General features: G+C 35.9%; 1 protein-coding gene across 1 annotated transcript; it reads left to right on the top strand.

The window, feature by feature from the left end:
• The first annotated feature begins 1,020 nt into the window (after positions 1–1,020).
• Positions 1,021–25,518, top strand: LOC138703041 (centrosome-associated protein 350-like). The gene is made up of 3 exons (XM_069830573.1): positions 1,021–1,323; positions 17,555–17,704; positions 20,731–25,518. Exons 1-3 carry the CDS (start codon positions 1,285–1,287, stop codon positions 21,505–21,507), a joined length of 966 nt encoding a protein of 321 aa, XP_069686674.1. The 5' UTR covers positions 1,021–1,284; the 3' UTR covers positions 21,508–25,518.

Raw genomic sequence — 25,518 nt, 5'->3', positions numbered from 1 at the left:
AAAAAGGATCAATTTTTAAAACGATTAGGATAATCACATAACCTCAATTTCTTCATACCCAACTACATTAAAAAAGTATCAACTGATTCCATATCTACAGTCAATTACGATATAACCTCTTGGTATATGAGGTTAACTTTTTACATGTTACTGTTGAGTTAGATTAGTATTTATTTGTTAATGGTACATGTACATAATTTATTTGTTGGATTTTCCCATATACACCACTGATGTGTGGCGTGTATAGAGAAATCGTATTCACATTGCACTGCTCTTCAATATTTCCTGTTAATTTTTATTGGTGTGACAAAATATCGGTGTAATTCATGCATATTGTGCTTACTTGTCGATATAAAATATCGGTGTGACAAAATCACAGATAAAAGTCACAGATATTTAATTGTCACAGTCACAGTTGTCACAGATACTTGTAAATATCGTTTAAGCTCAACTCTAGTACATAGTATAGATCTAGCTAAGGTTTTATACAAACGTATTCTTGTGTGTCGCTGTACTAGGGAAGGCTTCATAATTTTGGTCGAGGAAAATCCAAGCAAAAACCCAACTGCGACCTTGTCAGCCACAAGTGCCACGATGGATTTTTCAATTATAAATCCCAGGCCTGACCGGGACTCGAACCCGGAACGCCTGCGTGCTAGGCTGAAGATCTGACCACAGCCACAGCAGGGGATGTGTAAATGTTTATAGTTTATGCTACGTATATAAACAGGAATTAATGTAAACATGGTAAGTATACGTATACAGCACCGTAATAAGAACAGTTGGAGAGGGTCCTGTGTTTACAACTGGGAGAACGTAACGGTGTAAGTATGTGACCACCTGTTATTGACCCCGGCGACTAGGGGTCTGAAAGAGTAATTAAATAATTGCAGAGACCATATTATCTGGCGACCTGCCAACAATGGATTACACACAAGTGATATATGTGCGTGGGAGACGGAGCAGATATTCCTGACAGCTCTATGGCAGCCCCATCAGCTGGTGCAGTGTCTGGGCGAGGGAGGGGAGCAGCAAGGAGGGGAAGTTGTTAGGAGAATGTGAAATGAGTCATCGTGTAATCACTTCCTGTTACTGTTTCCTCTGCAGACTTCTCAGCGTATGCGCAAGCTCTTTAATTCAAGACGACTAAATCAACAAACATGCTTTTGTTTTCATTACACTTCGTCGTAAACAAATGCGGAAGGATTACACACGTGCGTGACAAAGCAGACTTGAGACAATGGTGCTGAGAGTGTGGTGAAAATTAGCAACTTACTGCGTGCTATGGGACGTTGTGCATGGTTCGACTGTTGCCGTAGAGATGTGAGTATTGTTTGTTTGATCGTTCTGTCCCTTTCCTAAGTAATTTTAAGTCTAGGTTAACCTCACCTTCACGGTTTGGTCAGGGTCTAGCTGCTTCAACAAAATCAACAATTTTAAATGCCGAAAGTAATATTCTTTTATTATTATTGCAACTGTAGGAACATTGTTTATGATTTCATAGTTTTTCATATCTATACTAATAATAAATCTGTAGCCGAAATTTTTCTGGTAATTTTCGATTTTCCAAAAATAATTGGTCCTAACATATATAATTAACTACCCTGAAACCGAAAATCGCTTTTTTGACATTTTTGTTTGTATTCTTCTGTCTGTCTCTATGTTTGTTACCTTTTCACGCGATAATGGATGAACGGATTTCGATGAAAATTGGAATATAAATTAAGTTCGTTGTAACTTAGATTTTAGGCTATATGGCATTCAAAATACATTATTTAAAAGGAGAGTTATAAGGGGGCCTGAATTAAATAAATCGAAATATCTCGCTTATTATTGATTTTTGTAAAACATGTTACATAATAAAAGTTTCTTTAAAAATAATTTGCGATAAGTTTTATTCCTTGAAAAATTTTGATAGGACTGATATTTAATGAGATAAATGAGTTTTAAAATTAAAATAACTGCCATCTAAGGCCGTGTAATGAATTAAAAAACAAATGACTTCGTCTATAAGGGGCCTTGGACAGCAACAATCGAAAGCTATGAAAGATAGCCTACAGAGAATGTTTCTGTGTTTGTATGAAGTAATATCGGAAGCTAAATTAACCGATTTGTATAATTAATTAATTATTATTTTACCATTGGAAAGTGTAGTTTCTCTAGATGGACATAATGCTATAATGTTATTACAGTAACTTCTGATATAATATAATATAATATAATATAATATAATATAATATAATATAATATAATATAACATAATATGTAATATTATATAATATAATTTAAGTTATTTGAAGGGTTCAGAACCATAGTGGGCCAAGCGCCATTTACTGAATATGTAGAAAACAAGGGTTAAAATTAAGTTACTACCATAATTCAATGGAAACCTATAACAAGTAAAATAAAATATACACATTAAATCTAAATGATGTCAATCTTCATTAAACTATGGTTGCATGTAATAAAAATTAAGAAACATGTTAAAGGAATTGTCATTGCACCAGTGAGTGTCTCTGGACCAAAATGATCGCATTTTAATTATTGGGATGCAATTTAAATTAAGTAACATATTAAACGATTTATCCTTCTATCAAACACGAATGTTCCCTGGATCAAATGTCCTATTTTAATCATGTAATTACTTTATATTTATTTCTAACGGGTGCAGCGGAGCGCACGGGTACGGCTAGTTAGAGAATATAATTTCACACATTTTCATATTGGACAATAGGAAGTCAGTTGCTATTGCTGTCGATTGAATTATCTCTATACCCGCGGTTCCCAACCTGTAGTCCGCGGACCCCGGGGGTCCCCGGAACCACGTTGTGTTTTCAAACGGTATTTGAACAAGGTTTAACTTTATCACGTTCTCTGATTTTTATCAGCTTGCTGGATTATTTTTAGTTTATTTCAGAGTTTCGAAACATAGAGTTTAACAGGAATGTGTTCACGTGGAAATACTTCTCTTCGCTTGCAAATATTGCGTACCTATCCGATATTTTTAGCTTTTTTAAAGTATAATCTTCAGGATCCATCTTCAACTATGTTTACCGTTCAGAATAAGACTAAAGTGTCCACAGCTGTGGAGTAACGGTTATCATGAAAAAGTGTATCCGGGTTCAAAACCTGGTTGGAACAAGTTACCTGGTTGAGGTTTTCTCGGGATTTCCCTCAACTCATTAATAGCAAATACTGGGTAACTTTCGGCACTGACTCCTGACCATTTCGCTAGCATTATCCTCCTGAGTCCTGAGACATTTCTTGTTTTATTTTTGAAGTTCAATATAATTCCAAACTTCAAAAAAAAAAAAAAAAAAAAAAAAAAAATCACTGATATGAGGGAAAATGCTGAAATATTCTGCAGGTTACAGTTAGGGAACAAATGCAGGTATATTATGCTAAACTTGGATCTGTGCACATAGGATAAAGGTTGGTAATATTGTGATACTAATAATATTATGATACTTTTTTTAGAATGTTTTACAATTTTACTGAGCTAGAGAAGAACCAGTTTTGTGCAGAAAACGTGTCCACGAACATTCTCTTAATACGTTAACGCAAAAAACCTGTATTATTATTATTATTATTATTATTATTATTATTATTATTATTATTATTATTAATTGAGTCAGAGAGTTAAAACTTTTATGGATGTGAACGAGACTCGTTCTGTAAACACGTTTTACGACAGCGATTTGTCGCGAATTTTGCTTGTTTTCCCCTTTATTGCGACTGCGGCAATTTTTTGCGTCAAACGTGATTCTTTTTACGAATTATTGCTGAATCGTACATTCATCGGCCACGAAATTCCATTATTTTATTTTCGACAATGAAACATTCAAAATAAGTACGAAAATGGGTTTATTTATACATATCTTTTGCGTAATACTCAAAGAAAATAAATTATAAATGTCAATGCCATTTTTTTATTTCTGATCTCTTTAATTGCAAGGTCATTGCGTGACTGTTGACATTATTAATGACACTTTGAATTGCTGTCATCTATCGGCAGTAATGCGAGCCACTGTATTATCTAATGGTCATAGCTGCAGATTGTGTATGTGTCAAAATTATGAACTTATAATAGCCAAATCTACACAAGACATCGTACACCTCTATTTCTCTTATCATAGTTGTTAATCAATCTTTGTTTTTCATGTCGCTCATCCTGATCACAACGGGAGAGCAATATCATACATGAACTACCTCTCAGCACGAATAAAAATAATATTAGAAATAGTCAGGAGATCACCATAAGTATTTCAATACTGCATCAACAAGACAATTAAAAAATCTATAGCATGTCCACCATCTATATAAGCGTTCATTAGAAGTTCAGTAGATTTTTATATCTGAGTAAATTTTTATGTTTTATGGGGACTTCGGTAAATAAGCAAAATAAATACAGAAGGTATTGTAAACCCTAGTGTTGCTTTTAAGATCGTAACAAAATTCAGCATGTTTGTCTAAGCTTTTTATGACCTATTTAATGATAAGTTACAGCAGGGGCGAATGCTAGTCACGAAAGTTAGGCTTGCTCTTTTATTCATAGGGGAAGATGGGAGGATATAATAATTCATAATTAATAAAAATAATCAGACCCACATAAGTAATTTATTTTATAATTATGAAATCATTATGAGTCATGGATCATATTCGCTTATCAGATGTATAAGTTCGATATAATATAACAAACATGGCCAACAAAACAGTTTATTTAGTTTTTTCGACCCTGCCAACCAATGCACATTGTTGTATTGAGCTGCACAGAACGAGCGCACTTATTCTCTTATAATGTCTGTCTTCTCTTGAATAGTCCTTCGGGAAAATGGATTTAATAATAAGGTTTCAATGATACACAATTCCGAACTCATTTTAATATTTCAAATTAATGTTTAAGAATTAATAATACATGCAGCAGCTAACATATGCATTCCGCTCATACATTGCTCTCGCAAATGACAGCACATTCCCGCTGTCAATACTGCTCTGTATAACGATAAATAGTCGGTGTAGCTCTCGGACCAGAGCTTCAAACAAGAGATAGTGCGCCTAGGACGGACTAAGGAGGAAGGCACTTGCGCGCACATCATATTCTCGCTGTTTCTACGTCTTTCCTGTAGCTCCGAGAAACGAGCAAGCGTTGCGATACTTGCGGTGTGCAACCTGCGGATGGTATTACGCCTATGCAGTATTCCAAAAATCAAAATAAATTTTAATGTACGTAACGCCATTTTGAGAAATACACATTCTACGAAAATATTGGGCTTGCGCAGCAAGCATAGCATGCCCTGAGAAATCGCCCCTGAGTTACAGCATTATTTTAATTTGAAAATAGTTTAATAAAAGTTGATGAATTTAATTTATGTCGCTCATGCGATGGTAATTTGTTAAATAACAAAATTGAAAGTAACTCTTTATTTTTATTGTTATTGTTGTTGTGTGCTTTGTTATTTTTAGTTAACGTCTCATCTTTTATTTGTATAATTTTTTAAATATCGAGTCGGCCTCGGTAGCATAGTCGGTATAGTGCTGACCTTCTGTGCTCGAGGCTGCGGGTTCGATTCCGGCCCAGGTCGATGGCATTTAAATGTGCTTAAATGCGACAAGCTCATGTTAGTAGATTTACTGGCATGTAAAAGAACTCCTGCGGGACAAAATTCCGGCACACCGGCGACGCTGATATAACCTCTGCAGTTGCGAGCCTTGTTAAATAAACCATTTTTATATCGATATCACGATAATATTAAAAATATATTTTTATTATTAATTGTTATTAAATAAAATGTTAAAAACAGAGAAAAATAATACCACAAATAAAGATGGACTATAATTCAATCACATTTATAATACTTTTTAGAATTAACTAATTTTAATCTCGCCATGTTTCCTGAAGTCCTCGAAAAGTGATATAAAATGTACTGCAATTTCTGACGAACGCAAATGTTTAATCAGTTAGAAATGAGTCTTGCTGAACATTATCTGTAGATGTTTAGTGGAAATGGGAATTTGCCATTAAAAATACTGAATTCCTAGTTATTTTATGAGGAAACCATTAAAACTCCGAACAGATTCGACCGCCCCGGGATTTGAAAACTAGAACCTCCCGAATACATGTAGGTACAGTATTTTATCACTAAACCATCTCGCTCGGTAGAAATGTTATTATTAACTTGATAGAGAAGTTTAATCGTTGCAAAACTCATTAAACATAAATGAGAAAATATGTGTCATTCGTGACACCCAACTTCATTCGCCTTTTTTACGCTTGATTTCACTGTTTTAGAATCGTATCTTTAAATCCTCTTTTGCTATTGAACAACATGTTTGCTTATAGTTTCGCCTTCAGCAAGAAGAAAATACAGTACAAATTCACACCAAAATAGCTCATAACCTGAAGGTAAAATCTTTCCATTTACAGCACGGACATACAATATACTGTGGGTCTGTGGCTCACCTTTGTTCATACAACGGTTTTATTAGTCATAAATAGAACGTACCTTAAATTGAACGCCATAGACTCGTGAGCAAATAAATACGAGTAGAGTCATCCAAGCATAATTATAAAGAGGCATACAGTATTTCATATAAAAACTTGCAAGTCTGACAGGCGATATAATATAGCCGTGCTTCCCTGCAACTTCTCTGACATATGTGTGAGGCAAAAAGTCTAAACATGGAATCAAGTTTCTGTAATAATCTTCATATTACTTTATATGGTGCGATTTTAGGGGATAAGTAAACAATGAAGATTTATCTCCTGTACTACCAAAAACATCTTCACTTCTGCTTATACATTAGATTCCCAACAAAAAAATTATAATTTCCTCAACTATAGGCTTATTTTCTTAAGGCAGGAGTCTGTGGGCCTTCATGGCCTGTAATGGGGATGATTTTGCCATTACATTTTGTAAGAAATATTAGTGAACGTGCATATTGTCAGATTGTTATACCTTATTCATTAACATGTTTGTGCTAGACTACATACTTTGAAGGCTGGTTCACAATAAACCGGGAACGGAAGGGAACGGAAACGAGAACGAGAACGGAAATATTGTTCACAATTAATTTTCACGTCCCCGTTCCCGGGCTCCGGTAAGCTTCTCGTTAATTGTGAATACATTTAAATACATTTAATTTAACAATATTTCCGTTCTCGTTCTCGTTCTCGGTTTATTGTGGATCAGCCTTAGCTAAGTCTTGTCACGCCTGAATTACGTTTCTACTACATAGAGACGTCTATAATAATTATGTGAGTATTATTATTGATGAGAAGTGTCCTGCATTTTGAATAACATTTTAAAATTAAAATGCATATATTTAGCCTGCGACTGGAAGAACAGTTGGAAATTAATATGGATTGGGAAGAAGAAATGACAGAGGAGAATCTTTGGTAAATTTCTGTAAACCAGGGCTGGACAGAAAGAGCAGATTCTACTCTCTCACGGGGAGTCATATGATTTCTCTTCAGCCCCTTTCTTCGCCGCCGAACACTGCGCAGCGTTGATTCAGTGACGGATGAATATTAAGCGTCCCCGTTTAGAGTCTAGATCCGCTCTCGACGCCCAGCCCTGCTGTAAACGAAATGCAATGATCGTTGCAAATACATTATTCCAACAACATAAACGAAGAAGATACACATGGCTATGCTCAAGGGACGAAACCAGATACCAGATTAATTACATACTGATACAGGAAAGATTTCGAAATTGCTTAAAAATTGCGAAGACTTTACCTGGAGTAGATATTAACTCAGATCATGTCCTGCTGATAAGCGAAGTAGATAATCGTCTGAAGAAGATAAGAGGAAGACAAGTGGTGAAGAAATTGAACTTATAAAAACTGAAGAATGAAGAAGAAAGAAGAAAATTTGAAGCAAATTTTCAAGAGAAAGTAGCTACATTAGAATCCACACCTGAGAATAGTAATGAGTACTGGACTCATCTAAAAAGCAGCAGAAGAAACAATAGGATACACAGAAGGTGGGAGAATTAAGAAACCTTGGGTCACAGGGAAAATGTTGGAGAAGATGGAGGAAAGGAGAAAATGGAAGAACATCAACACAGAAGAAGGTAGAAAAAACTACAGGAAACTTAATAACGAACTAAGAAGAGAAACTGATAAGGCGAAGAAAGACTGGATGAAAGAGAAATGTAAAGAAATAGAGAATCTAGAGAGAAAAGGAAGATATGATTTAATGTACCGCGAAGTAAAATGTTTGGATTTTACAAATAAGAAAAGCAAATCCATGTGGTTGATAGTGGACGAAATCGGAAATTAAATAACAGATGGACGAAATATGTAGAAGAGTTATACGAGACAGGAAATCGGCCAGATGACTTGGCTATAGAAGACGAAGCAGCTGTATCAGAAGACGAAAAATGGAATAAGTTGAACTAGCGTTTAAGGAAATGAATGGGAAACAACAGGAGTTGGTGGGATCCCCATTGAATTAGTGAAATGCTTGGGTGTAGACAAGAATCAAATTCTGTCATTATGCAACGAAATATATGAGCAAGGCGACTGGCCTTAAGATTCCATGGAGAAAGTGTTGCTTCCAATACCGCAAAAAAATAATGCAAAGAAATGTAACGAGTTCAGGACTATCAGCTTGATATCGCACTCAGCGAAGATTCTTCTGCGAATTCTGAGTCGACGTTTATATTCTAAGATGGAAGAACAGTTGGAATAAGAGCAGTTTAGCTTCAGGAAGGGAGAAGATACGAGAGATCCAATTGGACTGCTACGAACAATCGGCGAAAGATACGTAGAGAAGAATGAAGAAATGTATATAGTATTTGCGGACCTAGAAAAGCGTTTGACAGAGTGGATTGAAATAAACTGACGGGGGATCCTAAAGAAAATTGGCGTGGGTTGGAAACAGAGGAGGCTGTTCAGTAACCTTTGTATGAAACAACGAGTCAAAGTCAGGATAGGAGAACAAATGCCAGAAGGAAGTGAAATAGGCAGAGGAGTACGACAAGGATGCCCTTCATCATCTACTCTGTTCAACATCTACTTGGAGGATTTAATGAAGAACTGTTTTTAGAACATGGGAGGAGTGATAGTAGGAGGAAGAAGAATAAAGTAAGATTTGCTGATGATATGGCATTGTTAGCAGAAGAGGAGACGATACTAAGGGATATGCTACTGGAGCTAAATGACAACAATGAGCAGTATGGAATGAAGATAAATGCCAACAAGACGAAGACCATAGTTATAGGAAGAAAAGTGACGAAGGTAAACTTGCGAATTCTAAATGAGGCAGTAGAGAAAATGGACAGCTTCAAATACTTGGGGTGTACTATAAGCAGTAACATGAGTTGCTGCCAAGAAGTCAAAAGGAGAATAGCAATGGCAAAGGAAACTTTTAACGGAAAAATGAGCATCTTCTGCAGACCTCTGGAGAAAGAACTAAGGAAGAGACTAGTGAAGTGCTTTGTGTGGAGTGTGGCATTGTATGGGGCAAAAACATGGACATTACGGCGAAGTGAAGAGAAGCGAACAGAAGCATTTGAAATGTGGATATGGAGACGAATGGAACGTGTGAAATGGACAGAGTAAGAAACGAAGCTGTGTTTGAAAGAGTGGATGAAGAAAGAATGATGCTGAAACTGATCAGAAAGAGAAAAAGGAATTGGCTGGGTCACTGGTTGAGAAGAAACTGCCTACTGAAGGATGCACTGGAAGGAATGGTGAACGGGAGAAGAGTTCGTGGCAGAAGAAGATATCAGATGATAGACGACATTAAGATATGTGGATCATATGCGGAGACAGAGAGGAAGGCAGAAAATAGGAAAGACTGAAGAATGCTGGGTTTGCAGTGAAAGACTTGCCCTTAGGCAGAACATTATGAATGAATGAATATATTTTTCACTGCTATCCCAGATCACATATATAACAGATTGCTCATCCCTATGTTAAAATCGGTTGCACTTTGAAGAGAACAACCGCCGTAAACGAACACGAGATGGCGGTACAGTCGCTAATGCAATTCAAATGGGAGTTATGACGTGACTCCTTATGTAACAACTAGATGGCAGCATAGTAAACCTGACAAAAGTTGTTACCGTCAAAGCCTATAAAGCCAAGCAATCTGGGTATATATGATCTAGACTGCTATATAGCAATATGAAAAATAAACTTTTGCCTTCTCATTATACGATGTAGTCTTACCTACTTACTTACTTACAAATGGCTTTTAAGGAACCCGAAGGTTCATTGCCGCCCTCACATAAGCCCGCCATCGGTCCCTATCCTGTGCAAGATTAATCCAGTCTCTATCATCATATCCCACCTCCCTCAAATCCATTTTAATATTATCCTCCCATCTACGCCTCGGCCTCCCTAAAGGTCTTTTTCCCTCCGGTCTCCCAACTAACACTCTATATGCATTTCTCCTAGTATAAATAAATCGGAGTAGGTTGTATCGGAGAGAGAGCCGCAAGTTTTATGCGAGCATACGTCGCTGATAGAATTGCTCTTAAGTTAAACGTCAGCAAATAAACATATCTTCTCTTCAGATATCCTGAAATCACGGTATATCTTCACTGTGCTGGAATTCCTGGGAGTAGCCATCTTGTATGCATTGAGAGTAAACATGTCGGTTGCTATAGTTAACCATCATGTTCTATCGTTTGTTTCCCGTTAATTATATGCCCGCTTCCATTTGCTCTTCATGTGAGTATGCCTCGATATTGCAAATTTTCTGTCTTCACTCAACTTTACTGGCGAATTTTTTCAATTTAACTTGTAAACTGCTGATTGATGCTCAATTGAAATTGCAGTTGGTTCGTTACGAATCGTTTAACACAACTGCGAACGTTCTATGGCTTCTCATTCTCGAGTTACATTGCCTCGGCTGACTCGCGACCTGCCAATTTGTGTTTCAATTTTCCCCTTCCCGCGTATCGCCAGGTGACGTCACCCGCTCCAACTCAAGGTTACATTGATCTTTCGTCTGTCGATTGCCGTTTACTTCATGGAAATAATTTTAGTTTAGTACATATTTAAAGAAGAAAACTAAAATTCTTTCAATAATTTATCATAATACACTGCTCTCTTAAACAAGCTATGAAATGTTTCGTATAAAACAATTTTTATCTCGAAAATGAAGCAAAAACGAGCAAAATTGTATTAAACTTTTTTGTTTGAAGTATCTAAAAGAATAATCTCCTGAAATTAATGACATTACTTAGATTCACTGTGTATATTATATCGGACATAATTGAAGTGAGCTGTGTTTATTATTTTTATTTTAATAGGTTATTTTACGACGCTTTATCAACATCTAAGGTTATTTACCGTCTGAATGAGATGACGGTGATAATGCCGGTGAAATGAGTCCGGGGTCCAGCACCGAAAGTTACCTGGCATTTGCTCATATTGGGTTGAGGGAAAACCCCGGAAAAACCTCAACCAGGTAACTTGCCCCACCGGGAATCGAATCCGGGCCACCTGGTTTCGCGGCCAGACGCGCTAACCGTTATTCCACAGGTGTGAACAGCTGTGTTTATGAATAAGCAGTAGGGTAAAGTTTGGTAATATTGTGATACTAATAATATTATTATAGTTCTTTTTGAGAATTTCTTACAATTTTACTGAGCGAGAGGAAGATCGGTTTTTTTGCGTCAACGTATTAAGGGAATGTTCGTGGACAAGTTGCTGCACAAAACCGGCCCTTCTCTCGCTCAATAAAATTGTAATAAATTCTCAAAAAAAAAAAAACTATCATAATATTATTAGTATAGTATCACAATATTACCAACCTTTAACCTACATATTAGAATCGCTATTTTCAACAAAACATAACTCTTTCTTTTTCGTACCTGAAGACTGCCACCACATTACAAGCGTAGGGGCAAAGAGCTGCTTTTGCGGCCAGTTTACAAAGAACGACAAATTCCTGCGAGAAGTGACACCTCTGCGAATATGTCTCATTGTAACAACAATACAGTAGTTTTAACTGACATTCTCTGAACGCTGTGGCTAAACAGAGATTATTAATTACACAATAATTATTTTATAATTTATTGACAACAGCAAGGTAGCAGATCTATCACCTTGCACTCTGAAGAATGTTGAAAGTCCTCCTGAAACTTGCTTTAGAGAACTATCAACACAATTTACTTGTTATTTCAATTATTGTTTTATTTTCTCTCAGAACTTTTTACGCAGAATACGCCTTTCCCCGCATGGGATATGAGCACCATGATCAGAATTCCACTTGCTTATTGTAACAAGACTAGGAGCCACACACGATTTTATTATCTAATAGTCTCCCTTGAAGGGAGAAACACTAGCTGGGGTGGGCCCTTTGTATTACCCGAAATGGAATGATACGTATGCTCTAAGACCCCTGCGCTACATATTTTCCTACGGGCTTCCCTCAAGCTCCCCTTCAGCCTACAGAATCCCTTTACCTTTCCGCATAGGCGGTCCCTCAGCTATCGGTCCCATGAGGTATTATGTACCCACGTTATATAGCACTATCACTAGCAACTAATGACCACATACCACGGAGAGTATTCGTAAAAGTACATCCAGGAATTTCAGCAGACTCGCTGGAGTCATTCAAGCATAACCTTGACTCAAATAATTAATTTAAATGTTAAATACATGCCAAAGTTGAGTACATTATAGAGACTTTCTTATTAATAAGAACAGAAATGGTAAGAGGGTGGCGGGAATATTAAATGTATTACTTGAGGAGTGTGAGATATATTACGTATATTTTATCTTCACCCGCTCGTGGATGTAGAGCGGACTCGGCAGTGCACAGAGCAGCGGTATGTAGGTCTATACACAGTAAATGGCTGACAAGCAAACATTCTCATGGGGGCAGGTAAAAAAGTTCTTTTTTCTTGAATTATGTTAATGCTTATACACATTTTGACCACTCGAGTGCAATTACGAGAACAGTCCAGAAGATAAGTTTTCCTGGGGTCGTTTACAGAAAGAAAACACGAAGATTTATTGGAACAGATAGAACAATTTTGTTGAACATTTTTCAACATATTCTCCACCGGAATTGAGACATTTGTCATACCGTGGAATCAACTTTTGTATCCCTGTGTCGTAGAAGTCTGGCGCCTGGAATTGGAACCAGTGTGTGACAGCCGTCTGCACCTCTCTGTTGATCCCACGGTATGACAAATGTCTCAATTCGTTGGAGAATATGTTGAAAAATAGCGCAATAATTGAAGGGTTCGGACCCATAGTGGGCCAAGCGCCATTTATTAAAAACGGAGAAAGCAAGGGTTAAAGTTAAGTGAATACCATAGTTTAATGAAAACTGACATATCATTTAGTTTTAATGTGTATAATTTATATTACTGACTATATGTTTCCTTGAATTATGATAATAACGTTTTCTACGGTTTTGATAAATGACGCTTCACCCACTATGGTTCTGAACCCTTCAATTGCTCTATCTGTTCCAATAAATGTTTCCATTAAATTCTGTTTTATTTCCGTAAACGGCCCCAGGCAAACTTACTTTCTGGGCGGCCTTCGTAATTGCGCTCGAGTGGCAAAAATTTATATAAGCACTTGTTTTACATCATTAAAATGGAAGAGAAAAAAATAAATTTTATCTGCTCCCATGAGAATGTTTGCTTGTGAGAGTTCATTTTCTGCATGGCTATAGTGAGAATTGTTTCTTGCATATTTTCTAGTTACGGCTAAATTAATGTTCGATCTTAAATTCGTTGCAATTTAATTCCGGAAGGAAGTTAATTTTCTCTTGCAAGAAAATTCCACCCCAGGGTCCACACCTGTGGACTAACTGTTAGCGTTTCTGGCCGCGAAACCAGGCGACCCGGGTTCGATTCCCGGTCGGGGCAAGTTACCTTGTTGAGATTTTTTTCCGGGGTTTTCCCTCAACCCAATATGAGCAAATGCTGGATAACTTTCGGTGCTGGATACCGGACTCACTTCACCGGCATTATCACCTTCAACTCATTCAGACGCTAAATAACCTAAGAAGTTGATAAAGCGTCGTAAAATAACCTACTACTCCACTCCAGGTCATCCCTTAAACTCATCACTACGTTTTATAATGTAAGAAAGTGAATGATTCACGCACTTTCTTTCCCTTAGCTGCAGAGAGCCCGTTAGCTTGAATAAAGGTCGTAGTTAGGAAGTTCAGTTTTAATTTATTATGTTGTTTACTAGAACAATCCTGTTCCCTCCTGTCAAGGATACTTACATCCGCACCTGTTGACGATGCTGAATTTAAACATAGGTCAACGATGGCGTCTGTTTGTGACTCCTGAAGACATGCGTGTTCCATTGGGTCATTAATTCCTTCCGTCCATCGCCCCGAATTTCCGAACTGTCTTAAAAATAGCAGCACCCCAGCCTCTGACCTAACAAGGGACCACCACTCTTCCAGTGCGATGTATTAATAACCCCGCTTCCGGATGTGTTGGGGGCTGCCCACCTTCAATGTGCCAAGAAAACCCAAAACAAGTCGAGAGTTGTGCCCGTAGCTGAATCTTCGCTGTTCAAGGTGTTTTACAACTTTTTCAGGTTGATTTCTGTTGAATATTCTTTCTGGGTAACGTCTGTTCTAATACATTTTGAATTAATTTCATTCAATTAGCTCGATGCTCGAAATGGAGAGCGTCATCTTATTTGAACAGAACGAAAGATATATCTGTATGCATTTGTTATCCATCATATTGGTCCTTGACAATATGGATCAAATATAAACAACACAACTGCAGTTACAGTAAAGAAAATATGACGATATGTCACTGATATAGGAGAATGAGGTGTAGAAAAAATGGTTGTGTTACCACAGTCTAATATATACAGTCACGAAGCTCAATACGCAGTAAATATGCATCCATAGATAGTTGCTAACCACTAGGATCGCTAATATCGCCTTATTACAGACAATGCGAAATAGTACCGGCACAGTCTATTGTTCCTAGCACCCTCACAACTCAAGCTTCGTGACTATATATACTAGACTGTGGTGTTACCGAGCAAGACACCTGAAAGCCTGTTCTTTGGAAATTTTCGCCATTCAATTTTTTGAACCCCGTTGCATGATTGTACTAATATTATTATAATAAATTTACAAATTGTTAATACTAATAATTTCTGTTGCATAATACACATCAGTTTACTAATATTATTAGTGATTTTCGCTAGAAAAATTTGACAAATTACAGGTTTGTCAGAGAAACATAGGCATGTCACGGCCTCTTGGGCTATAATTGTATACACCAGTGTCATGCTAATCACGACGACAATTATAATAATCTCGATGACAATGAGTGTAAATACCGCGTAAATAAAAAAATAAACAGTATTGTTGTGTCTAAATTTTTTGCAAAGAGAAGAGCAACGAAAACTCAAATTGTGTACTGGTATATTAACAAAATTGAATGTAAAAAAAATCAATATTATTTGACCGATTGAACGACACATTAACTAAAGATTACAAAATTAATGGCTGGAAATAAATATGTGAATATGGAAAATCAATTGGAACAATACACATTCTGTTGTCTAGGAAGAGATTTTGTTAGGTCTTCTTTATCTGAAGAATTCAAAACTACATCAATAATCATGATTAAGTTTACTATTATTGACTAGAAACAAACTAATCTCACTAATAATCTGTAATAATGGGTGAACGCAAATTTGTAGGAAAAATATTAGTAAAAACTAATAACTAATAATATTGGTTTCAATTATGCAACATTTTTGCGCTATATTTACCATTTTGTTATTATATCTTCAAATGTATTATCGTTAAAAGGTACAATCATTAATACAATATATATATATATATATATATATATGTTGTTCTTTTTTCACTCAATATATTATTATTATTATTATTATTATTATTACCGCGCATGCCCTCGTAAGGCTTTTAGCTACTGAATGAACAATGCTATGAAATTTGTTGTGTTATTACAGGTTTTACTTAGTAGTTTATATTTTTTTTCGACATTATCAATACATTTATCGTGGGATTTGTATGTGGTCTTTTCACTACAAACCATTTTTCCATGGCTAACTTGATTTTTTTTCTTTTTATACCAATAGAATCTTTTTGATTTAATTCTACACAAAATTTCAGTTGGGTTGACATAATCTATAAATTGCATAATTTTTCATGAGATTTTAGGAACTGGCCACTCTATCCCATTATCTCCTGGCTTAGTTACCTCATGAGTGATGCCTTATTGATGTCACTTAATGAGGTTTCAACTAGTCTTCGGACAACTGACTAAACACACAACCTATGATTATGTTCGGAAGCAGATTTCAATTATGCAACATTTTTGCGCTAAATTTACCATGTATTATCGTTAAAAGGTACAATCATTAATATAATATATTTTAAATACGTTGTTTTTTTTGCCAATACATTATTATTATTATTATTATTATTATTATTATTACCGCGCAAGCCGTAAGGCTTTTAGCTGGAACTTATCATCTTGAACGTTTCGGAAATACATTCAGGTATTGGCCTGTTGATGGAACCTGCATGCAGTTCTGTATCGTTGAGGATGTTACGTTCTAGAACACGGCAAAACACGCAAAAGTCTGCTTCTGGTTTATTATTTTTATTTACTACTTTTTTATTATGTTGGGTTGGGTTTTTTCCGAGATTTTCCCCAACCATAAGACATATGTCAAGTATTATATGGCGAGTCTACGGCATCCCTTCACCTCATCTCTCCAAATAATGAAATATTGCATCTCTTGACTTGTTCCACATCTTAAAGCATCAATAATAATGTAAGATCTATGAATACAATAAATTAAATAGTCCACTACTGTGAAGTAATGGTTAGCACGTTTGATCGTGAAACTAGCGGGTTCAAATCTGGTCGAGACAAGTTACCTGTTGTTGATGTTTAGTCAACTGTCCGAAGACAGGTCTGAACCTCACAAGTGATACCAAGACGGCATCACTTATGAGGCAACTACGCCAGGAGATAATGGGATAGGGTGGCCAGTTCCTTTCCCCCTCCATTGCATATATCGCCGACTAGCTACATGTTTGAGGTTTTTCCGCGGTTTTCCCTCAACCCATTAAGAGTAAATGCTGGGTTAACTTTCGGCACTGGACCCCGGACTCATCTCGCTGGCAATATTGCCTTCATCTCACTCAGACGCTAGATAACCACAGCAGTTGATAAAGCGTCGTAAAATAACCAAGTAATTTTCCATTCTGCACTATAATCAGTAATGACATTTTATCTTTTGATTATTTGAATGACAATTTATATACCGATAACATTCATCCTGATGATGATTAATAATAATAATAATAATAATAATAATAATAATAATAATAATAATAATATGTACAATTTGCGTCTTAATTTCAAATGTGTAATTTTTCTGGTAGTAAAACCAAAAATTATGTCCTCATCCTATAGCAGCAACTTCTTTAGCTAGCTAGCAATATCCTGATTCAATATACGCATGCTCGTTCAAAAAAACCTACACAAATACACTCTATGTATATTTAAGTACTGTAAAAATATAATGTATGTATATATGGATGCTGTAGGTGGAACTGGGGCTGTCTGAAAATGGAGAGCCAGAAGGCAATGATAATGAAGCGTTCTCACACGAATGGTTTGATGAGAATTTCGTGCTCAGTGATACTCAACGGGAAGCAGAACAGCTGCGGCTACAACAACTGCAAATTGAACAAGAGGTTAGTAGAATTCATGTTTTAGCCTTACAATGAGTTAAAATGATAAAAAGTAATAAAGTTTGAGGTTTTTTCATTCTTTGCACCTTGTCATAGTTGATTATTGTCCAGTGCACAGGAATTTTGTCATTTTAACCTCCTTTTCATCAAACTTGAAGATTTTCAAGGCCTAGGCGGAGTTCGAAGATAAATTATGTTAAAAACATAATTATTGGCAAATTTCTCAGTTTCATGATGAAGAATACAACAAAAAGGTGTACATTCCATCAGAAAAAAAGCATTATATATCGTCGTTGTTCCTGCAATAACTCCTATGTAACATATTTATCGATTTTCAGATTTTTGCTCTATTAAATAACTTAAATAGTGAGTATATCAAAACCAGCGTTGATGTACTCTTGTGAAACGTGGACACTAAGAACCAGAGAAAGGTCAAGATTGGAAGCAGCCCAAATGAGGTTCCTACGACCATTGTTGGGAATTACTAGAAGAGATAGGATTAAAATACTTAATAAGAGAGCAATTGATGGAAGAAAACATTATTGAAGAAATACAGAGGTATCAAAAATGCTGGAAAGAACATATCCTACGAATGCCCCCTCCAAGATATCCATGGCAAGCTCTATTTTATAAACCTTCAGGAAGAAGAAGAGTTGGACGACAAAGGAGGAGATGGAGTGACCAGTTTAGTTAGCTTCGGAACAGGTCTAAAGGCCTAAACCTTGTGAGGAAGAAGAAGAAGAAGAAGAAGAAATAGTGATACAGCAAATAATAAAATCTCCTATATGTAATTACATTTCTTTGTTTCGAAAATGTAAGAATTCACAGTCTCCTATGCACTACTGCCATAGGATGAATAAATGTGTTCTCTCTTCCTACTGAAAAATTTTATATTTTGCACATAGGAGTTATTGCAGGAACAACGACGATATGCTTATGTTTGAAATCTCTATGATTGTAATTTAAGCTTCTTTTCTTTCAAGCCAACACCAATCCTTGTCTAAAAGTTTATGTTTTTGTGCATGTCACTTGAAAACTCGCTCAGTTCATAGACCGGTCCTTTCATAAAAATTGACTCAATGCATTTTGCGATCACACCCTTCAATTATTTTATTGATACAAGTTAATTTTGTATTATATTAAATTTGTTTCCATATGGTTATAAATTCTTACTTTATAATCTATCCTATTTTTTAATTTAATTTTAATTATTATCTGGTTGTGCAGAAGAGTGTCAAGTGTTACAGTTTTAGGTCCTTTATTTTCCATTTTTAATAGTCCACAGAGTGCTGGTAAGAAAAAACGGCCACATTCACGCGAATAAAATGTAGAAGTTGCTGCAAAGACAACATCGTTTGCAGACATTAAGTTGGGAAACGGCAGCGTGTTATCAAGAGTCAGAATCTTGTTTATCGCTATGTCTGAAAACTTTTAATAAATCTGACAAAGAAAAAAAAAATCAATTAGGAACAGAAATACGACAAAATATATTTGTTCCTAAAATTTTAAAAGTTTAAATTTTATATTAAATACCTAAAAATAAAATTTCAATTTATAATGACTTTTACTTCATGAGAAAAAATATATAAAAATTATCATCTGACATTATTCTTATAGTAACAGATTCAAATATAACAGAAACTAAAACATACCGGTACGTATAAATTTCACTATCTCTTTTATAGCTTCTATGCTAGGATCGAATATTTAACTATTTTTACTATGTATAAGTGTTCTGTCTTGTCTATTTATTCCCGTTTATGACTATAGATATATTTTCTACTTCTTTTCTACTTCGAAATCGAACCTGCTATTTGCTGAATAAACACATGAAGATACACATGTATACACTCACTAGGGTTGCCAACCCTCTCGTATTTCCCGGGATCTCCTGTATTTGTCCCTAATTTTTAAGTCTCTCAGCTTCGGTATTATTCTTCTCTTTGAGCATTTTTCACCCTTATTTTTGCATAATGTAAACATTTTTATTCTAAACATTTGATTTTGCCGTGAATGATGATTGTTTATATGATGAATATTATTGTTCAAGAGATGCATTGAAATTTGCAGTCTTTATACAGTAGAACTTTGAATTGAACGGAGGGGGCACTGTAGCCCGGCACTGCAAGATCTATTGCACTGATTCTCTAGTGACGTATTCCCAAACCCACACCAACTGACAACACTAAGGTTCTCTGTATGCCCAGGTTTCGAGCAGGCAATCCCACTCGTCCCTAGGCCAGCACCCTCTGTGAGTTTGGAGAATGCTTCGAAATGATAACAAAATGGAGAAATGGTGACGGAATGATGTAAATCCCTAATTTGAGGAAAAATGGGAGAACTCCGGGAAAAACCCCAACTGCGACCTTGTCCACCACAGTCACTATGAATTTTTTTCAATGAAAAAATCCCAGATCTGACCAGGAATCGAACCCAGGCCGCCTGCGTGACAGTCTGAAGGTCTGACCTTTCAGCCACCGCAGAGGTCTTATACAGTAGAAAGTAATGCTTGCCAGAAATGAATTTTAGTGCTCACCCGTCTAAAATTAAACCGTGTTAATATTATAAATTTGGAAATACTGACTAGTTTTGTTCTAAGCATATCAAGTAGTAACGCTCATACAAAGAGGGTGTTTCATCTCATGAACAATAATCGTACAGATGTTCGAAACATGAGCACGACACATTTAATAAAATCAGAGCTGAAAACTGCAACTATTACATGAGACAAAATGTCTCAAAATACTCTTAATTTAAGCCTAGCTGCCGAAGCGTAGAATCAAGTTGGGTTTTAGTAATTGAACCGAATAATTTGTCTGTTTTCTATGTGAACTTTTGTCGATTCCTTAGTCTCCCGTATTTTCTTCCAAAAAAAAGGTGGCAACTCTAATACTCACTCTAGTGTGGTCTGTTTTGTTTCTACCGGTGTGATTAACCAAACAAAATCTGCAGCATCTAATATGGAGTACCGGTACCTCATTCTGTCGCTGAACCACTCAAATGTTAGAAACAATTTCCTTATGTTGCAGATCCAAGAACTGGAACAAGCCCAAGAACAACTGCCATGCTTCTACTTTCGCGAGATTCCGGACAAACCACCTCCACCTTATACACCACCAGACCAGACCTCCAGAAACTGCGCAGCTTCCACTGTTGGAGTTGCACACAGAGAAAATGCAGAAAATTCTCACTTCATTCCTTCTTCAGCAAAAGAACTCACATCTTTAACACTGGAAGTCACTAATTACTTGCATAATGTGCTGGCATGCAGTGGAGACTTAGAGCAAGTGGAAGCCCCACCTGAATTCTACGAGGACAATGCCTTCACTCACCTGAGTGACATTAGACAATGCAGTAGACGAATCTTCAAGAAGCTGGTCTTTGATTTAATAAGAGACATTGTGAAAGAAGTCTATAGCTGGGAAAGCGAGAGGCCTTGTGCTCCATGGGAATGGTCCGCCTTTTCCCATAAAAGAAGAAAATCTCCACCTAAGTCCAAAGAGATGTTACAGGAAATGGTACAGAAGCAAGTAATCACTTTCTTTGGGTATACACCAAAGACATACAAAGAGAGAATTGAGATTCGATGGAGTCGTAAGAAAAGAGACTACGTAGATGAAATTCTCATGAAGGAATCCCGAGAGAGGGAATCTACATGGAATAATTACGATGAAGACGAGGTGATTGTGAAAAATGAGATTACGTTAGGAATACTTGATTCATTAATTGGTGAGACTGTGCAGATTGTTTCGAATATAAGAAAGGCTAAACTTAAGAATGTGTATGATTTGATAAATATTTTCTAGTCAAGTAACTTCAAGTAGCAGGTTGTGAGTTTCTATCTTAGTAAGAGTGACTTCATTATAAAACAACCATAAGTTCAAACAAGTGCGTCGTCAAAGGCTTACAGAGCTGTCTGTAACTTGCTCAGACTTAAGTTGTCATTGATAAGGGAAGACACTGTAAATCTACAGTACAGAGAAGAACTCTGACCCAGGGAGAATTACAGGATAATTGGCCATCACATTGATAAAATTCATGCATTGTGAACAGATGTCTCTGTAGAAATACGTCCTGTGAAAATGTAGAGGTCTCTGACAAACAACGTACAAAAATAAGCCGCAGCAGTGAAAGAAATTATGAAGACCATCTTTATAATGATTTATAACTGAAACCTGAATCCAAAAAGAAATTAACTCCAGTTTTATAGAAATATGGGTACATGTGCAATTACGTTGTTTTCGTTACTTTACATCTGTATGTCTAGACTATGGCACCACTTCAACACCCAATTACGAGATATCAATGGTTTTCAAAGAAAGATGCAGCAACAACAAACATTCTTTTTTTTTTCTAAGAATGTGATTCAATGGACCTGAGCCCCTCTTGAATTTTTTTATTTTAGTAGGTTATTCTACGACGCTTTATCAACAGCTTAGGTTATTTAGCATCTAAATAAGATGAGGGTGATAATGCCGTGAAATGAGTCTGGGGTCCAACACCGAAAGTTACCCAGCATTTGCTCATATTGGGTCGAGGGAAAACCCCGGAAAAAACCTCAATCAGGTAACTTTCCCCGACCGGGAATCGAATCCGGGCCACCTGGTTTCACGGCCAGACGCGCTAACTGTTACTCCACAGGTGTGGACCTCCTCTTGAATTCTGAGATTCAATTTAAATTTGGAATTTTATAATTGATTGAAAATTAGAGATAAAACAACTTGTAATAGATAGCCTGTATCAAACAGAAAGAAAAATATGGGATACTGTAAATTCAGATGATGGTATGAGATCATTGCAGGTCACACGTGGCTTTATGATGTATATAATGACAGGGCTGCCACGTTAAAATTCTGAAATAAGCTGGAAATCGTGTTCAAAAAAAGCTGATGACAACAACAAAAAGCAGACACCACTAATTTTTTTCATAAGAAAGATTATAAATAAATACATTACCATACATACAAAAATAAATTATTAAGCTTTGAAAATGTAAAACACATAACATATACAGCCAGATTACTATGAATTACTTTTATTATACTATTCAGTGGTATGACTAGCTTTATTAAAATATGGTATGTACTTCACTTGTACATGGCACTTTCCCTCATGGTGTATTTTGCAACATGCAATGGAAAAGAGAGTTCTATCATCATTGAGGAACAAAATTAGGTTTCATTTTATCATCTCTATAAAAATGTAAATTGAATATATAAAATAGACACTGGCACTCGTGGAAAAAAGCTGACATATCTTAGAAAACACTGATGTCAACTTTAAAATTTGACACTTGGCAGCCCTGAAATGATGATTATGATGATTGATTATGAGAGCTTGTAGTTGGTCCATGAACTTAACTCTAGTAAACTGATAAGGTTCTAATGTAAAAATACACACCAAACATCATTAAGTGAACATATTATGAGCAGGTTCATAGAGTCACTAGTGCCAAGAAGCATAGACCACTTAGTTCGTCAGGAACTATCCAGAGTGCACTACTGACAGTGGACCTATATTATTCTCTTAATGAATGATGATGGTAGAGAATTGTTGGGATGTTACAGGGGAATAGGAGTACCCAGAGAAAAACTCTGTGTTGCCTGGACAACTGGCTTGCTCTACACAAGTTACAAATTCAGGGTGGAGCAGAATTTGAACTCGGAATATTGCAGGAAAGATTATTACATATGGAGTTAATTAATTTATGAATTATGATCATTATATTACCTCGTCTGTTACATAATTAAGTACTGTGGGAAAAACTTGGTAACTACATATAGTTCATCCTAAAAGTGAAGAAATAATTTTACTGTAATACAATATCGCAAATTACAGATAAGGAAATTAGCTTAAATTGTTTAAGTTTTATTTTTTCTGAAAAAAGCAGTGTCACGAAATTACTCAAGTTGTTTTTTCCATGCTCATGTTTTATGAGATATTCCAAATATATCCTAATTACTTACACTGGGTGTTTCAAAAGTGAAGGTAAAAAATTTAGGGGTGAGAAGTAAAACCGAAGAGAAGCAAAGAAGTTCCAGTAAACATGGGTCTGCAAATTAACTGTTTACAAGATAATGATTTTTTTTTCTGGTTGGGGCCACCATTGAACTGAGTGCCTAGATATGGTAAAGTGGCAACATTCATGCTTCATACATATGCAGCACTCTCCCCATCCCATTTCCTTCTAAGTGTCAAACAATATCTAAACAGACGTTATGGTGAATGGTTAATAGGTAGAGGAGGACCTATACCTAGATCATCAGATTTAAATCCTTTGGATTTTTGTGTATGAGGTTATGCAAAAAGCCTGGTTTACATAACAGACCACCACACCTAAAAAATTGCCACATCGAATTGTAAATGGCTTCCAGCAAATGAAGAATAACCCCAGGATTGCTTGTGCACTTTGCAAGTCTTTGTGAAGAAAACTAGACAGAATCATTTAAGTGCATGGTCAGCATTTTGAACACCTGCTGTAAAATTCTTCAGTTAAGATGTTCATACTGAACTATACCTTGTTTATCAACAAACTTCACTGTCGTTCCAACAAAAAGTTTCTTTTATGTGCATTCAATCACATTTTTGTGGTGTCTGAAGCCAAAATTATAAATTTTACTGTCTCGTGATTGATAAATTAAATAAAATTGTCACTGTTTTTGTTGGAATTAGTACTTAGTATTTCGTTACCTCAGTGGGATATCTTGCAAAAATCATATTTTAAATAATGAGGACAAAAATTGAACATCAAGTGCAATATGTAAACAAACTTTTGCTTTAATATGAAGCTAAAACAACAAGAAACTGACAAGCACCACTGATCTACAAAATGAAGCTAACTTAAAACTTATTTATCTCGAAATCACAGTTTGTCAAGATAACACACTGTACTTTCAATGTAATTTATTTAGCGCATCCCAATCAGCACAAAATGGCTTTATCTCGTAAATGGTTAATTTGCAGAACCATGTTTACTGGAACATTTTTGCTTCCCTTCGTTTTTACTTCTCATCCCTAAATTTTTTACCACCACTATTGAAACATTCTGTAGCTATATATCGGTCACACTGAAAATAATGGTTATCAGCTTTACCTTTGTACTATTACTGTAAGCACTATAGATAACTCTGCTGACATTTCTCAATTGTTTATTTTAGCAAATAGAGTATATCACGAAATTAATAGTACAGTTATCTCATTTTCAACGAAATATGTGCTTTGAAGTTTTTACACCATAAATCTTAATTATGATTAGTTGTTTATCAGCCCTCTTCAGTATAGTCACTTAGATATCCATGAATTTCTTTTATGTGGCATGGGGCGTTTGGAAGGTGAAATTAATCATTCTGATGATAAGGCGAAAATAAGAACTAGTAGAGTTAAGTTTTAATATCGACGAAAAATGATGATTAAATTTCGTCTGGAGACCTCTGATTTAGGGGCAGAGTCTTTTTAATGTACTGTAAATTTACAACTCGGAATTTCCAACTTCATTTCCCTTCTGAAATAAGTGACATTAAGAATTTTTATCACTTTCAGCTAAACCTGAGATCTAATGGAAAACATGGTAACCACTCGCCCACCTAAGACAACTGTCTAAAAACAATTTGTCCATATATAAGTTCTGTTGCATGACTGAAGCAGAATATGTTACAAGTATTTTCATATTACTGGTAGTACCTACTGGACATAGTATAGCTATATACTGTACAATATTCACAAACTGTAATCAAACTGCATTCCTGTTTACCTCATTTGTTATTTGCACCTTTCACAGTTAAAATAAAATAACTATTGATGATTTTTTCCACTTCAGA

The sequence above is a fragment of the Periplaneta americana genome, chromosome 7 (genome assembly GCF_040183065.1).
Source record: "Periplaneta americana isolate PAMFEO1 chromosome 7, P.americana_PAMFEO1_priV1, whole genome shotgun sequence".
NCBI lineage: Eukaryota > Metazoa > Arthropoda > Insecta > Blattodea > Blattidae > Periplaneta > Periplaneta americana.
Note: the sequence above shows the minus strand (reverse complement) of the source record. Positions and strands in the feature narration are given on the sequence as shown.

What these genes read in the sequence shown, in the direction of transcription:
- LOC138703041 (XM_069830573.1), top strand. Translation starts at nt 1,285, where the DNA reads ATGGGACGTTGTGCATGGTTCGACTGTTGCCGTAGAGAT. An exon ending in TCGACTGTTGCCGTAGAGAT is followed by an intron (nt 1,324 to 17,554) that starts GTGAGTATTGTT and finishes TGGATGCTGTAG; the next exon opens with GTGGAACTGGGGCTGTCTGA. An exon ending in AACTGCAAATTGAACAAGAG is followed by an intron (nt 17,705 to 20,730) that starts GTTAGTAGAATT and finishes CTTATGTTGCAG; the next exon opens with ATCCAAGAACTGGAACAAGC.